General features: G+C 37.4%; 1 protein-coding gene across 3 annotated transcripts in view; it reads right to left on the reverse strand.

Moving 5' to 3' along the window:
- The window catches only part of cadm2b (cell adhesion molecule 2b), a 166,677-nt gene that overhangs the window by 45,669 nt on the left and 104,995 nt on the right, over positions 1-16,013 (reverse strand). Inside the window, exon 2 of one of the 3 annotated variants that reach the window (XM_083913951.1) lies at positions 1,093-1,119. The exons of the other annotated variants lie outside the window; for them this stretch is intronic. Within the exon in view, the coding sequence (XP_083770077.1) occupies positions 1,093-1,119 (27 nt within the window). The remainder of the gene's footprint in view (positions 1-1,092; positions 1,120-16,013) is intronic. 3 annotated transcript variants of the gene reach the window in all.

Raw genomic sequence — 16,013 nt, forward strand, 5'->3', positions numbered from 1 at the left:
GGGGGGGGGGGGGGGACCCTTGGCGTTCATTCATAAACATTAACAACATTAATCAGTGGGTTTGGTTGAAGTCACATCCAAAAAAGCACACGACACGCAAGAAACAAAAACATCCCAAACAAACAGAACTGCTGGCCTAAATAATGCTTGAGCATTTGATGTAAGTAAGATATGTCAGAAAGCATTTCATTGTACAACACAGGAAAAACAACAGTAGCGAACAAGTCAGAACATCTAATAATTCGTTTTTAAAGAATCAGTAACAGCTCTAATATTGGCATCAATAACCATACAGGCACTGAGACACTGGGGTATTGATACTACAACAGTATCAGCCAGCAAGAACATGAGCGAAAGCAGAAAATTAATATAAAATATAAATGGAAGATAAACAGTGTGTGAATCATTATACATTCTGTAGCTGGATATTTTTTTCAAAAAGTAGAAATAATGTGTGGGTAGGCCGCAAGAAAGATAGGGGGAAAAAACCCTTAGATGCTGTATGTCTCCGCTCAGTACATAATGAATCTGAAAATTAAAATTTATTAGGCAATAGATCTTATTCAATGGCAATTAAACTAAGCAAATATCAGAACAAAGTAATATGTACTGAAGGGCAGGCATAAAATAAAAAGTATGAGAAGCAGGCTTGTGACCAGAAGGTGTCCAGTTTGAGCGCACGGTATGTCTGGGAAAATCTGGGTTGGGAAAGCAAATGAGAAACACTCTCCTCCCTCATCTACCGCTGAGGTGTCCTTGAACCAGGACCAAACCCCCCAGCTGCTCCAGTGGAGCTGCACAGTGGCAAAATAGAGGAAAAGCATGACTGGGTGAGGCGGGCAGCTCCCTGGTGTGAACATGTGAATCTATACATATGTGAAGCAGGTTGTATCTGAGAAAGAGCAAGCATGTTCAGCAAACCTCTCCTGGAGAAATAAAGGTTTAAAAAATGCCCAGAAAGCTTTACAAAAAGCAGCGTATGTTAATGCTCCCTAGGCTCTTGGGGGAGATGAAAGGGCGATCCAAACATTGTTTATTGGGAACTGTGTGCAACATAAATCATGTAGCAAGAAAATAGAGGACATAACTCACCTTTCGCTTTGCTTTTTGTCCCAGCCACTGATAGCATGAGGGGGTAAAGCAAGGAAACAGCAGGTTAGATAGGTTGTATGGTATGAAGGAGGAAATTGATAGCATGATGATTATTTGCTCTACCCATGGTGACAAGAAGGATACAATTTAATGCTGTGAATGTGTACATGAGAGTAGTCAGTATTAATTTATACCATACTGTGTCATGACATGGCAAATGTTAGAAATAAGCATCAACATATTACAAAGAGACGAGATCAAAATAAATATACAAATACTGCCCTATAACTCAGCTGGTGGTTCACAGAATTTCATTAGGCTGTAGCTATTTATATAAAATCTGGTGCAGACGACTTAAAGCACCAATTATATTTCTGAATAAGTATTCTTTTATATTACCTATATAATATGCCTTACAATATACAATATATACATACAATAAGTGACAGAACAGAATAGCATTTAAGCAAATAGTAGCCAACGTACACAGGTTCCATTATACCTGAGTTCATGAAAATTGCAAGTGTATACCAGGTTAATGGGTAAACCTCGTTGGGACTAAAGTGCAATTTGCAGCTTCCAATTAACTGCATATCCACACAGAAGACCTCAAACTGAAACTAGGGCTGCAACTTACTAATTTAGTTTCCATTGTTGATTATTTTCTCAATTAATTGACTAGTTATTTGCTCTATAAAATGTCAGAAAAATGGTGAAAAATGTAAATTAGTGTTTCCCAAAGCCCAAAACGAAGTCCTTCATTGTCTTGTTACGTCCACAACTTAAAGATATTGAGTTTACTGTCATAGAGGAATCAGAAAATATTAACATTTAAGAAGCTAGAGAATATTATCATTTTTTCTCCAAACATTACGCAATCTGAATGATCGATTATCAAAATAGTCAGAGATTCATTTAACGGTTGACAACTAATCAATTAGTTTATTCTTTGCCGGTCTAACTGAAACCAAGGACCTTCATATTCTGAGGTGCCAGTGTTCACACTATTTAACAGCTTAAATTTCCATTGACGTTCTTCATTGAAGCTGATAAGTTCAATTTTATCATATTAAATAAGGAGTTTGTCTCGTCTTTGTTTGTAATGATATAATGATTGTGACTGTTGTGAGTAATAATGTTAAATCTGCATCATTTGTGGATCAAGAATAGCTATTATTACCATGCAATGTTACATATAACTAAAGGACGATGGGATATAGCAAGTGCTGGAATATTGTTAATTGCAAAAAAATCTGTATATCTTTCCTCTCATGGACTAATCTGTGTGACAGTGCCTTGGAAGAATCCTGCTAATAAATTTCAACTTTCACCTTCTGTGCAAATTACACGGTACTCAGGGTAACATGGCAGATTGGTAAACAATTTCCTTTCATCACTTGAGAGACAGCCGCTTTGTTTGTCTCCAGTGGTTACATAAAAAAAGATGCTTCGCTGTCTTTCAGGTGGACATACATAGATCTGAGGACAGAACAATGTTACCAAAGGCTTCCGACCAGAAGAGATTAACAGTACTGTTGATATGATTTTGAAAAGGACTCATTGCATAGACTGCAAAATCAGCACTGAATGCTAATCAGAAGTAAAACTGCATGCCCAATGTAAGACTATACACCACACAACAAAATAGGCCCAGTGGTGGTGAAACATCGTCGAGTTAGAAGAATAACAGTAATGGCTTTCTAATTTGCGAAACCTTATCAAAAGAGGTTAGGTTTTTTTTTTGGCTTCAGTCCACAAAAACACACACACACACACACACACACACACACACACACACACACACACACACACACACACACACACACACACACACACACACACACACACACACACACACACACACACACACACACACACACACACACACACAAACAAAAGTTAAACACCAGGACAAAGTTGAACATTCACATTTGGATGTCCCCAGGTCACAAGATAGGAGGAGGAGCATCAAACAGGCAAACACCCACCTCAAGGTACACACAAAAAAATAAATCATGGAAACACTAAAGACTTCATGAGAAACCTCTTGAGGAATGCAAGTTATTCATAGCACCAATATCTGCCCCAGATGTTCACAGCAGACATAAGCAAAACAGAACATTGCTCGAAGAACCTGCTGCTGGTCTTCTTGAAAGATCTAGCCTGTTAAATTCTATCTGTGAGGTAGGAAGCTATATTCATTTACAGCACACATCTTATTTTGCAGGGGATGTCGAGGAGACTTTGTTTGCAGGATCTGTAGTTAAAGTGGCTTGTGCATAAAACAAATTAAAATAGGCATTGTTGTGTTTCCATGCATTGATGAGTTGTCATTTCTGCTCTCAGAAGGCACTGTTTAAACATATTTGGATTTTTGCAATAATCATTTTATTTCATCAAATTTTTCTGTTTTTAGTAATTAGAAAACCTTTTTGCTTAATCTTCACTGCAATTTACCAAATGTTTTCATCAAATCTGTGTATTACAATGCATTCATAGAAGAAGCGGCCTTTCATTACACCATTTTTATTTCTGCATTTGTTTTGTTCACACTGCATTGAGCTTTTGACAGAGCTGCAGGTGAAGCAGGTCCGGCGGTTTTCCTTAAAAAGCCTTAACAAAATCTGCACCGACTGGGAATCACGCTATGGCTTTTACTTGTGGATGCAGAGGTTGACTGAAAACACTTGAGAAATACGCTCCTCTTGTAGTATTTACCTCTCTTCCACCTCTGGTCTACAATGCATGTATTGTGTGCTGCTGAAACATCTTGTCTATTATGGGAAATGTCTAAAAGCTAACAAGCCATTCTTCCCTTCCAGCTGGTGGTGCCGGTGACATTGTTCACACAATATGCACAGCTTATTTGTTTCTGTTGTTGTCTGGGATAGTTATTGGCTTCTAACCATCTTTCTGCTGCTTGAAGTAGTATCTGTATTCAACATGCTCATCAATGCTGCATTCATATGTTTCCCCACTGCAGATATTTGAGAACTGCTAGGCATCCATCAGAACAATGATGGTATGTTTGCAGAGCAGGCTGTTTGAGAGGCGAGGCTTTGTGTTTGTGTGTGTGTGTGTGTGTTGACTCCTTCAGTGTTACATAAGATGAGGCTTAAATATTGTCCTACAATCTGCATTTTTACTCAGTCGCCATACTCCACAAGGGAAATTTTACACATTAGGGCTACATATCTTTGCATTTCTTTTACAGCCAGGCAAAATGTTCAATAAAAAACAATCGAGTGGGTTGAAATAAAGTACTATTTCTGACTTAAAAATAGGTCCATGTTAATCAGAAGCCTGCAGAAAGGACAAAATGTTTATCTATAAAAATAGGCCATTTCTTGGTGATCCTTGAAAAAGCCCTTATCTGATGAGGAAACTGGGAAGACTTTACAAGTAACACATGCCATTCTACTATCTAATGGAAAATGCATTGTTTTTGATACTCATTAATCTTTTTTTATGCTCCCAAGCCTGCACCTCTTCCTATTTTCTCCTTACGTGGAAGTTATTAATCTCTGGCTCCCTCTAAATTTAATAGTGTTGACAAAGTCAGACACCATGATAAGATTCTCCTTGCTGTGAACTGGAAATGTTTGCAAGCACATGGCAAGCATATCAATATATTCTATTTGAAAAGTATGAGGCTTTAACATTCCTAAGAGTACTTTCACTAAAAATCAATAGCAGGACAGGTAAGAACACACATGTATCACATTGTTAAATGCACAATTGCATTTAATAAATGCAACACTATGTAGAAATACTGCACTTTGAGAGGTAATACCTATTCCTACTTAAATTACGTTATTGTACTTTACTTATTTCTCAATATCCTATTGATTGTAGAAGATGTTGAGTATGTACTCATGTTTCCTTAAAGAGCCATAAAACTAGGTTCAACTAAATAAACTTTTTTTTCAAGACTTTATTCAGAACATTTGGCAATCATCAAAACCATTACAAACATATTCATAAGGCTCTATGGACAATACAATAAATTACATACCAAAAACAAAAAGAAAAAAGAAATAAAATAAAGTATGCAGTACATAGATAATAAAGTAAAAATATTTAAGGCTTTCTTTTTTTTTTCTTTAAACAAGGGGCGGAAAACAGTTTAATTGGTTAGCGGACACAGTGGGGAAGTGTTTAAAGATAATATATCAAGAATTTATAGATAGAAAGAATTTAAATTTGGGGATGATTCCACATTTTTGTGGATGAAAATCAAACCAAATGTGACATGGAGATAGAAGCTCAACTGAATATACTTGACTTTCTTTTCCTGGAGTGAACAAAGAGCTCAACAGTGCACATGTGCAGTGGAGCATCAGGAGAAGACATCTTCAGACTAAGCAGAAGGTTACTGAGATACAGCAGAAAAGGCCTAACCGGAAACTCCCATGATGCATTGTGGGATCTAATTTATCAATAGAATTGCATTTTCTTACCAATAACGCATCATAAACCCCAAGTATGATATATCACGGTGTTGCTCTTGATATCAGCTATCAGAATCATATATATAATTATACATTTTAAATTAAAAATTTCCCACCACAACAGATAAGTCTTGTTGACGAGAGTAGATCGGTTTGGAAGGAGACAGAGTGCGCATTACCTTGAAGCTCTAACAGACGCTCTGTGCTGTCCTTAAAATGGGATCTGCTGGTCGTGATGAAAATACTCATCTTAAGCATCTTTGCAGTGCAAAAAACAGCAACTAATTAACTGAACAATGTTCAAATAAAAGTACTATAATCTACTTATTAAAAGAAATTTCCTATCTATGAAAAATGTTCTAGACTTTAATAATTAATTTATAGAAATATAACTTAGTTGAACAAAGATAAGTAACATTTAGTCAATTTCTTCACAAATGTTACACTTAAAGGCAAGTACATTATACTTGAAAGAATTTAGCGCAAATGATTACAATAATTTTATTAAGTAAATCCTACCAGTTATCTTTTTCAGTGTACTGAGTAAATATAACTGCTCAGTGAAGGTCAGGCTAACTAAGCTTACTTAAGTTGTTAAAGATCAAGTTCATTATGCTTGCTGTTGGTGTAGTGGTTAGCACTGTCGCCTCACAGCAAGAAGGTTACAGGTTCGCATTCCGGCCTGGGCCTTTCTGTGCGGAGTTTGCATGTTCTCCCCGTGTCAGCGTGGGTTTCCTCCCATAATCCAAAGACATGCACGTGTTAGGTTAATTGATGACTCTAAATTGCCTGTAGGTGTGAATGGTTGTCTGTTCGTCTCTATGTGCCCTGCGATAGACTGGCGTCCTGTCCAGGGTGTACCCCGCGTCACGCCCGATGTCAGCTGGGATCGGCTCCAGCACCCCCGCGACCTCGACCCTGGGATAAGCGGTTGAAGATGAATGAATGAATGAAATAGATATAAAGCAAACCAAACTTAAGACTAATAGTTATACCTGTTTCAGTTCATGTGATTACCTGACCTTATTGTAAGTAACTTACAGCCTTTATTGTAATAAAAAGGAAAAAAACTAAAAAACTGATAATGACCCTTAGCAATTGTAATGTTAGTAACATTTCAGGGTATCATATGAGTATAAGAGTAATGACTGACTCTCAGTATGCTGAAAAAACTGATTCTAGCCCCTAGTATATGTTTTAATTGAGCTTTTTTCATTGATTTTAATGCGTTGGGGAATCTTTCATATATTTTTTAATTAATAGTAACATGTATTCCCACTTTTTTCAAATCAATTGTAAAAAATATGGGCAATTTAATTAGCATGTACTGCGCATGTGCAGACTGCGCTGACGCCGAATGAAATTTGCCATTTTTCTTCCTCCCGCTTCTTTGGTCTCCTTCAACGTTCATATCCAGCGGGCTCAGCAATTTCGGTAAGTAGGCAATATATAACCATATTATACTAAAAGATTGTTCTGTTAACCCTCTCACAAGCATTTTATTAGTTAGCTTACACCATTGTTGTGTATTTGTTAGATTCAATTTAGGTTAGGTTTTTTAAACTAGCTTAGCTTCAAGCTTAACATTAACAGGGTATTTTGCGGATTGGTTTTAAGTATGCTTTCTAATCGTGTCACTGTGATAACCCCTTGTTTACAGCAAGAGGTTAATGTTAGCAATAGTTCCAATGTAAAGTGAACGGGGCCCTGCCACTGAGGTTGAGTGCAGGCTGCCTTTTCAAACTATGATTCAAATGGTGTGGCTGACATGGCGGCAACAATCCGTTTTCTATAATCCTATAAAGTAGGCCTTGGCAAAGAAACTATAATGGTATCTTTTATAATTTATCATCTCCAAAAAGAATTGTTCAAATGTTCGCTAAAAGTCTGTTAAAAGTAATATTTACAGCCACCGGATGAGCAGGGGGCGCTGTAAAACACTTTATCCGTTAGTTGCCGACGGCCATTTATTAAACAGACAGTGAACAGTCCGGTAACGTGATGGACTAGTATCACTAGTATGCGCGTAATAAACTGTCACAGGCGAGAAATAGTGACAGACAGACAGACAGACAGAGAGGTATCTGAGGCCTTCAATTAGTTGCAATACTGATGCGCATGAGCAAACAGACGAGCTAACATTGAGTAATACTAGACAGTACCGCAGCGATAGTTTTCCGTTCTAGTGTCAAGTCCCCGTTTTGTAGCCTATATTATCAGATATGCTTTTTATAATGCCATAGACAATTCAGAGCCCATGATCACCATCTATAAGCACTACAAGACAGTGTTAATATTTCATGTTTTTAACAAATAACATAATGTGTTTTGTAATAAATTCTTCCCTCAAGTGAATTACACAATTTTTTAAACCAATAAATCAAATAAAATCCATGTATGACGGTCATGTTCTACCCTCTTAAAATGTGCAATTTGGTGCAGATTTTTATAGCATATATTTTTATAGTTAAAAATGTTTTTTTACTTCAGTTATCAGCTTTGATTCGTAGGCTTACAATGACCTGTGCTGCCTGTTGACACGAGTTAACTATTATCTGTCACTGCACTCTCTTCCTTTTCAGTGCATTTATTACATGAATAAAATGTGTAAATATTAAAATATTTACTTAAAATATTCAAGTTCCCACTGAATTTTAATTGTACTAAAATACTTATATTAATTTAATATATTTTACTATACCCAAAAGTCAGTATTTTATTGTGGTTAGGTTTATGAAAGATTGTGGTTTGGGTAAAAATGAGCATGTCTGTCTCTAACAAAGTTTCCGTTTGAAACTTGCTATACTACGCCACCTGACATCCGGACCATTTGCTCTTAATGTTTAATATTAACATGGATGGTTTTACACAGTTGAAAGCCTGGTACATGACATAAAAATACAAAAGGCTGCAATAAGCCTTTAATATCAATATTTCTGTGGTTTGCAGAAACAAACAACATTTTTTCTGAGAGGAAATGGGACTGTAAAACAGTAAAACAAAGAAAAGGCTCTCACACTGAGCTGGATTGTAAACACTGTGCTGCAACACGTCTTTCGATTTAATTAAATACATTTTTTTTCTATTATTCTACAAAAAATTAATACCCAAATCCAAAAATTGAAAATCAAATACGTATTCAACAAAAGACATAGCCCTAGATATCATGTTCAATATTATGCCTCAAAAAGGCTCATTTAATGATCAACAACTGAAGACAATGCAACATTTCAACCCAATACAAACAAACCTGGAAGGGCACTTGGAGAACACATACCTTGGCCAAGGCAGGTCCTGTTTCAAAATGATATTACAGTGGGGATTTTCCCAGTCAGGAACTCATTTTTCAAATTATTCCATACACCACATTAATGCAGCACAAATGTCCTATCTTGCAATGTTAACAAAGGTGAAGAATAATTAATGTATCCGCTCCGTGATTTGGATCATTTCCATAACTGAAAGTGTTTCTCCTTGGCCCATGCTACACCCTTCTACCACGTTTCATAAAAATCAAGCCAGTAAGTTTGCCGCAATCCTGCTGACAGACAAACAAACAAACAAACCAACAAACAGAGCCAAAAACATAACCTCCTTGGCGGAGGCAACAAGGCACTGGGAACATAGCTTACCTAGCTTTACCTAACAACCTCGGTGATCAGAGAGAACAGAGAGATAAATGGAAGAAACCATGTGCAGGATAAACACGCGAGACGAATGAGTGCAATATGTGGCTGAACAAAACAATGAAATGGATAATAGCATGCCAACGACAATGAGATAAGAAAGCAATAAGAAAAAGAGAAACACACCAAGGCAGAAAGGACTTAGTCCATTTTGGCCACCAGAGGCATACATTTGGAGCAGTCAGTCAACCTGCTTGTTAGCTGTATTTGCATAGTGTGAGGCGACAGAATGAAGTCCTTTCATTTATGTGTCAGAATTTTTTTCTGGAGTGGGGATTCAGGCCTGTAACAAAGCAACAGTCGCTCATCCCAGTGGTGATTAGTTTAACCAACCACTGAGAGGTTTGTCCTCTAACACAGTGAGAGCTGGCCTCTGTCCCTCTGCTGGCCATCACAGGGGTCACTGCTCTCCCTCTGCCAGTGTCACACAACAAACTCTCCTGGGACAATGCATTTGTAAGTAACCCTTTGAAAGGGAAGCACTTCATCAAATTCAGCTCACACACACATACTCACAAGTGAAATCACAATGTTTAAATAGCTGCTCTGGGCGCTGGTGGCTGTTAAACAGCAGCAGGTAACTGAAATGTTGGCTTTCAAACTCAAGAAATCTTGTGAGATTACATCAAATGATCTTCCCTCTCTCTAGATAGTTTTGTATTTTGAATCTAATGAGTTAGGGCTGCTTAACAATTATTTGAATTATCAATGAATCTGTCTTTTTTATTTTGTTCACTATAGTTTAGAACTAACAATTTCAACAATCCCTTAACATTAGTATAGGCCATCCTCATCCTTCATTAAGCCTTCATTTTTATTCAAATAATTGAATGTCCATTTCTGCCTCTAACGTGCACTCACACAAACAACGCTGCTATTGACACTGACTTGACACTTCTGGCAAACAGCAATCCTGGCAGCACATGCGATTGAGTCGACTGCTGCGATGGACCAGTCCCTCAGTAGAAAAAAACCCCTGAGTATTCCTGAAGAAAACTGTGCTGTCATCAGTGCCACCCCCAGCAAATAAGACAAATCTCCTATAAAGCATTCAGTGTTAGATAGCTAACATTAATGTAACAACCTAATATGGTTCTTGCAGATTGGTGGCTGGATGAAAGAGTTAACAGCAACAAGTGAAGTAAGCTCTTAAAAGGGAAGTGTGCTTCCCTCTATGTCATGACGATTTTTGAAACTTTTCTTCTATCTAGTCTGTAATGTTGTAAAACACTTGAGGCTGTGGCATACATCCATGCATACAGTGCAATAAACCCTCTGTGATGGAATAATCAAAGCTAGACTGATTAATAACTGTCTTAAAGTACTCCATATCAAATGCGGACTTAATTTTTTTAAATGCTTGGAAAAACACACTTTTTCACACAAAGTATAAAACCTGTGTATAGTATGAACTCCACTTGAGTAGCTCATGAAGTATGGCTGGCTGCTGTGACTGAGTTGTTGACTAAGTTAATATTTAATGGCTAAAACTGTTGCAAATTGCAGTATTGTTACATTAATTGCATTCTGTTAATGTTGTCGTTTGTAAGGTAACCAGTTTGCACTTACAGTTGTGAAACACTGCCTTTTATTTCCCCAAATGTTTTTATAGACCTTCCACACTAAAGAGGATGTTTAAAAAAGGGTGAAAAAGACCATAAACTAGTTCATTTGAAAAGCTGCGATAAAGTTGAGGTGGTGATTGTAGTTTTTAATTTGCAAAAACTGCACATCACACTGTGCATTGTACTGTACATGAAAGCTGTTATGAGCAACTGTTTTCCTTCATACAGATGGTATTCTGTAAAGATGACTGCACACTTGCACACTTTTAGAATAGCAATAGTTTATTTTTATTTATTCATGTTGGCACGGGGTAAAGATTACTGTATGTATGTGCAGCTCTTGATTGAAAAACTTTTTTTGTCTGGCTAGATTTATCTTTCAACCAATTACAATAGATCAACCAAAGCTGTGAGGGGTAACAGGAGCAGAAAATCTAGATGTGCAATCTATTGTACATCCAGACAAAGCTGTGAAGTTCAACAGCTGTAATATCCTTTCACCTGTGTCCAGAGTTCTGTGAATAATTTTGTGTTTTAGTGGAATATTGATGAGGCCCCCAGCTTTTTACAGAGATATACTGAATGAATAACCCGGTTAAAAGAGCCAACTCCTCTACAAACAGCGGTGACTCCCTTCAGAGCAACACACACATGCTCTCCTTGTGCAACACTGCTGCAGAAGCTTGCATCTCTGCTGCTGGTCCAATGAAAATCCCATAAATTAAACACATTTCTTGAGCACTGTGAAATGTAGCATTACAGGTACACATATTGTACCTCCAACAACGCCCCAAACCAATTCCTTCTTCAATTTTCTCATCTTGTTTCTACTGTGTTTCCATCGCAGCATTTCATGTATTGAAAGCCTGCAAGTGTCCCTCCAGTTAGAGCAACACAAACATGGGAAGGCGAGCCAGAGTAATTGAGAAAAGCTGTTTTCACACTGTTGTGTCGTGTGGATGTGGTAGCCACTGTGTGATGAAAAAGACCCGCTCATCTTTACATGTCAAACTCGTATTTGTAAAAGTAAATGCAACATACAAGGTTTGTACACATAATGGAGAATGTAAGTGAAATGTGAACTGCACTGAAATCCTGACAGTAACGCAGAGGTTTATTTTTCTTGTTTCCTCATATCAGATATGTCCTTTAAAAACTGCAATTCTTCCTGCAATGTAAAGAAAATAAATAATCATATGTAAAACTACAGTGTCCCCATTTCACAAAAAACTGTTTAACTACAAAATCTACTACTATTCTGCCTTACTGATGTATGTGAGCTGAACTTTCATAGTATTTTGTCTGTTCATTTCAACTAACACCTCTCGATTGTGCTGGGTTTTAATTCCCTGTATGATACAATTTTTTTTATTTACCACCAAACTTGCTGTAACAATATATTACTGTGCAAAATGGTCAGGGCAAGCAAAGCATACACTTCTTACTAACGTTTCTAAGTTTTAACGCAACAATTAATAACCCACAACTAACCCTCTTTGACAGGGCAAAACACCATATCAACGTATAAACAATTTGTAACATAAAAATAGTTAATTTACAAAATAACACCATAAAACTGCATGGTTATGTCCTCTTAACAGTAACAAAAGCTACTGTAAATGATTATGCGTATCACCACAGGAATTTCTACTCCTACAGAAACAGCACCAAACAGGGCCGTAAAGAATGCCAAAGAATGGATCGTTCAGCTGAACATACAATAGGCGATGCTCTACCATGTCTAAAGGATATTTACCCCAGACACTACAAGAATCATTAATGATCCAAAGCCCCTGGGTAACAGCCTTTTTCTCCCTGCTTAGTCAGGAAGAAGGTATAGGATACACCAGGGCAGCATTGACAGCCTCAGGAAGAGCTTCTACCCTCAGGCCACTAGGATCCTGAATGAGGACACTGCCTTAGACTAAGTATAGCTTTCAGACTGAAGACAGATTGATGCCAAGATGAAGCCCAAGCCTCTGCCATGGCGTAGTGGATTGTGATGCTTCATTTTTGCTTTTTGTTTTATTCTACACCACTCTGTCCATAGCAGCCTTGAACTTTACTGTGGCACTTAAAAGGTTGTGCCTGAAGCAAAAACAAAGATTTGATTTAAGATTTACCATTTCAATTGCTCATTCGACATGAAATTGCCTTTTTTTGACAGGGGTTGTAATAAAACCTTTTCAATGCAGCAACATTAAATATTCAGACTTGCAATTCAATATGAAAAGACATGAGCTTATTTATGCCTGGTAGTTGTACTGTCTGCACCTACCAAACAAATAAGCTGTGTAGCAAAAATCTAAATATTGCATTTAATTGAACAGGTATGCCAGACAATTAACCCTCTATTTATATGGCAGTCACGATAAGGAAAACACAAACAAAGAAAGACAACTACACTGCCTGCAGTTCCTCTATCACTCAACATTACCTGCAAGATGGTTTGTGGTGTGCACGCCACGGGGTGCATGACACCATGCCATGAAGATACACTTCAGTCCAGCTGAGTTGTATTTGATATAAACTGAGATTTTTCGAGGTGATTTTGGAGTGTCTATCTCGACTCCCCATTCTACTACAAATCGAATTTTCTTGCGTTATTGCTTGACATTATGTGGCTGCACCAATGCCTTGAAGAAGCCATGTGCATGCATATGAGGGTCCCAGCTTAAGGCAATCCAAGAATCAAACCTCCTATGTTTTTATCTGCCAACCCCCAGGATAATGGCACAGGCACAACTCCTCTCTTCTGGCTTCAGTCTAGCATGATGGCAATTCATATCGCACACAAGGGAAATGCATAATTCCCAACCCCATTTTACAATAAATGTAGAAGAATGATGTTGGGAGCAAGGTTTAGCACAAGTTTAAATGAGGAATAAACACAATAAAACAATAATATTCTAATCATGTGTCCTAACAACAAGTGAAACAAGCGAGCGTCAGTGATAAAATCTATTTGATTACATTGTTTTATATTGGAATGTCCTAACTGGCTTTGGACAGATGAACGAAGAACATCTGACTCATGAAGTTGAAATGAGCAGTTATCTATAGGAGAACTCTTAATTTTACTACAAAAACCTTAACAAATGTGTTGCTGAAGCTAAACAGAGCTGGATAAGGTAAAATCAATATATCAGAGGTATATTTCACAGCTTGTTCCACTCATTTTGTGAATAAGTAAGGACCAAGAGCATCAAAGCGACACTATAGTCATGTGCGCTGTTAGGACACGGTATTATAGCTTCACTAAAGCACTAAACAGTTGGATGCAAAGGATTGTGTAAGTTAATACAGTCTGAATTAAACCCTAAGATAGTATTATGCAGGGTGTTTAAAATGATTTGCTGGAAGTACACGACTGACAGAAATGACACTCCATGAGTGTATTTAGGCAAAAAGTATGTGGTGTTAGGAAATTTGTTCCATAGGAGACCATTCATGTTCAAAATCTTCCAAGATGTGATGAACAGCAGGAGGGAAAGTATACTGTACTTTGCTGTATTGCATCTTAAATCGTCTTGTTGTGAGTGGAAGTCAGTTTAGGATATATTTGCAGGTGTTTACATAAAGTTAAAACCCTGCATGACGCCTGGCAGTTTGTTTGGCTCCAGTCCCATTTTTTTGTTTTTTATTTAGATATTTTGCCCTGTAACATGTTGTCAAGGAATATGTTTAGAGGTAAAACAGACTGTCTACCCTTGTTTCCGCAAAGAGGATTTCAAGCTGCGAAACGCTGATAATGCTGTTCACTTGGAGCAAAAACATGTCACATCCATTGAATGAAGTGTTTCTAGCCAAGTAAAACAGACTTTCAACACAATTTATGGAAATTGTGTTGGGTGATGTTAAACGCATAATTAAATGAACTGTTGGGTCAAGCATCTTCACTTTGATTCCTCACTGGTCTTTCATGTCACATATATGTTCATGTCTCCTGCCTTGAAAGGAGAAAAACATAGAAATGGTGTGAAAGATGAAGAGGAGGTGACGTTCTCAAGGTCATTACATGCCGGAAAACTGGAAAAGAGCAGGTTGTCATTGTTGACAAACCCTTCAACTAAATGTAATTTAAATGTTCTGTGGCAAAACTGGGGATCGTGCAATGAATTAACGTAACCACATGTGAGGCGCACTTGCACACACACTCACTTCATCACCCTTCTGGCATATCAGTCCCTTATCTTTCAAAACACACTCACAGTGGTGTTCCGTGTCCCAGTGATGGAATTCTAAAGAAGGTCAACCTCTGGAGAGTACTTTCGGCCGCAAAGATAATCCACTTTGATGAATCTGTTCACATTCTCAAAGTGTCATCTTTAAAGCCTTTTGGAGTCATTGACTTCCACCTTGATATGAAATAGATACTTCATAAATCACCTCGGCTTGAAAACACCGATGTGCTTTATAATATATCAGCCTGAATTGAAAACTTGTTGAGAATGACAATATAATGTGTTGAATGTGGTACAATGAGGGGCACTTAACACTCTCAGCAGTTCAAGAGCAAAATTCAAACTAACACTGCAGCCAAAATAGTGACTTTTTGGGTATTGGCATTAAATTTGGGATGCATGATGTCAGTACCAATAAATTATTGGCCAATATTGTCCTATAACAGACACATCTGTATCTGTCAGTATTGAGTGGTGTCTATTTTTAACATATTAAGCAGAAAATAATGCCTGTTTATTTTGACTTATTCTTTATTTCCTGTGTTCATTTCTAAAATTGATTGACAATGTAATTCAATGTATGTGTAATGTATAATAATGTTAAATACAAGGGATGCCCAATATATATTGTTTTAAAGTTGGTTTGTGATCCCCCGCTTTGTATGTGACTGGGGACTTTTTTAAGAAAAGGGTCCGATGTGCCCCTCTTTTCACAGCAAATCACGGCAAGTGATCTGATCCTAACTGAAACCCCTAACCCTAACAAAATGCTGAATTAAATCAGCAAAGGCATAGGCTTATGCGACCAGGGAACATAGGAACAGGGGAACATAGGGATGAACCCTACATTGAGATGTCTGATTTGAGAGATTATATCTATCTATTTAATTGTAATACTTCGTAAAAAAAAAGCCAAAGTATGTTTGTGAAGGCTTTTGAGGTACACTAATCGAAAATATAAATGAACAATTGAATACTCAGAACCGTTGTTTTTGTTGTTGTTGTGGTAACAGTAGTGCTGTCAAAAAAACAGGT

Source organism: Echiichthys vipera, assembly GCF_963691815.1.
Source record: "Echiichthys vipera genome assembly, chromosome: 5".
Taxonomy (NCBI): domain Eukaryota; kingdom Metazoa; phylum Chordata; class Actinopteri; order Perciformes; family Trachinidae; genus Echiichthys; species Echiichthys vipera.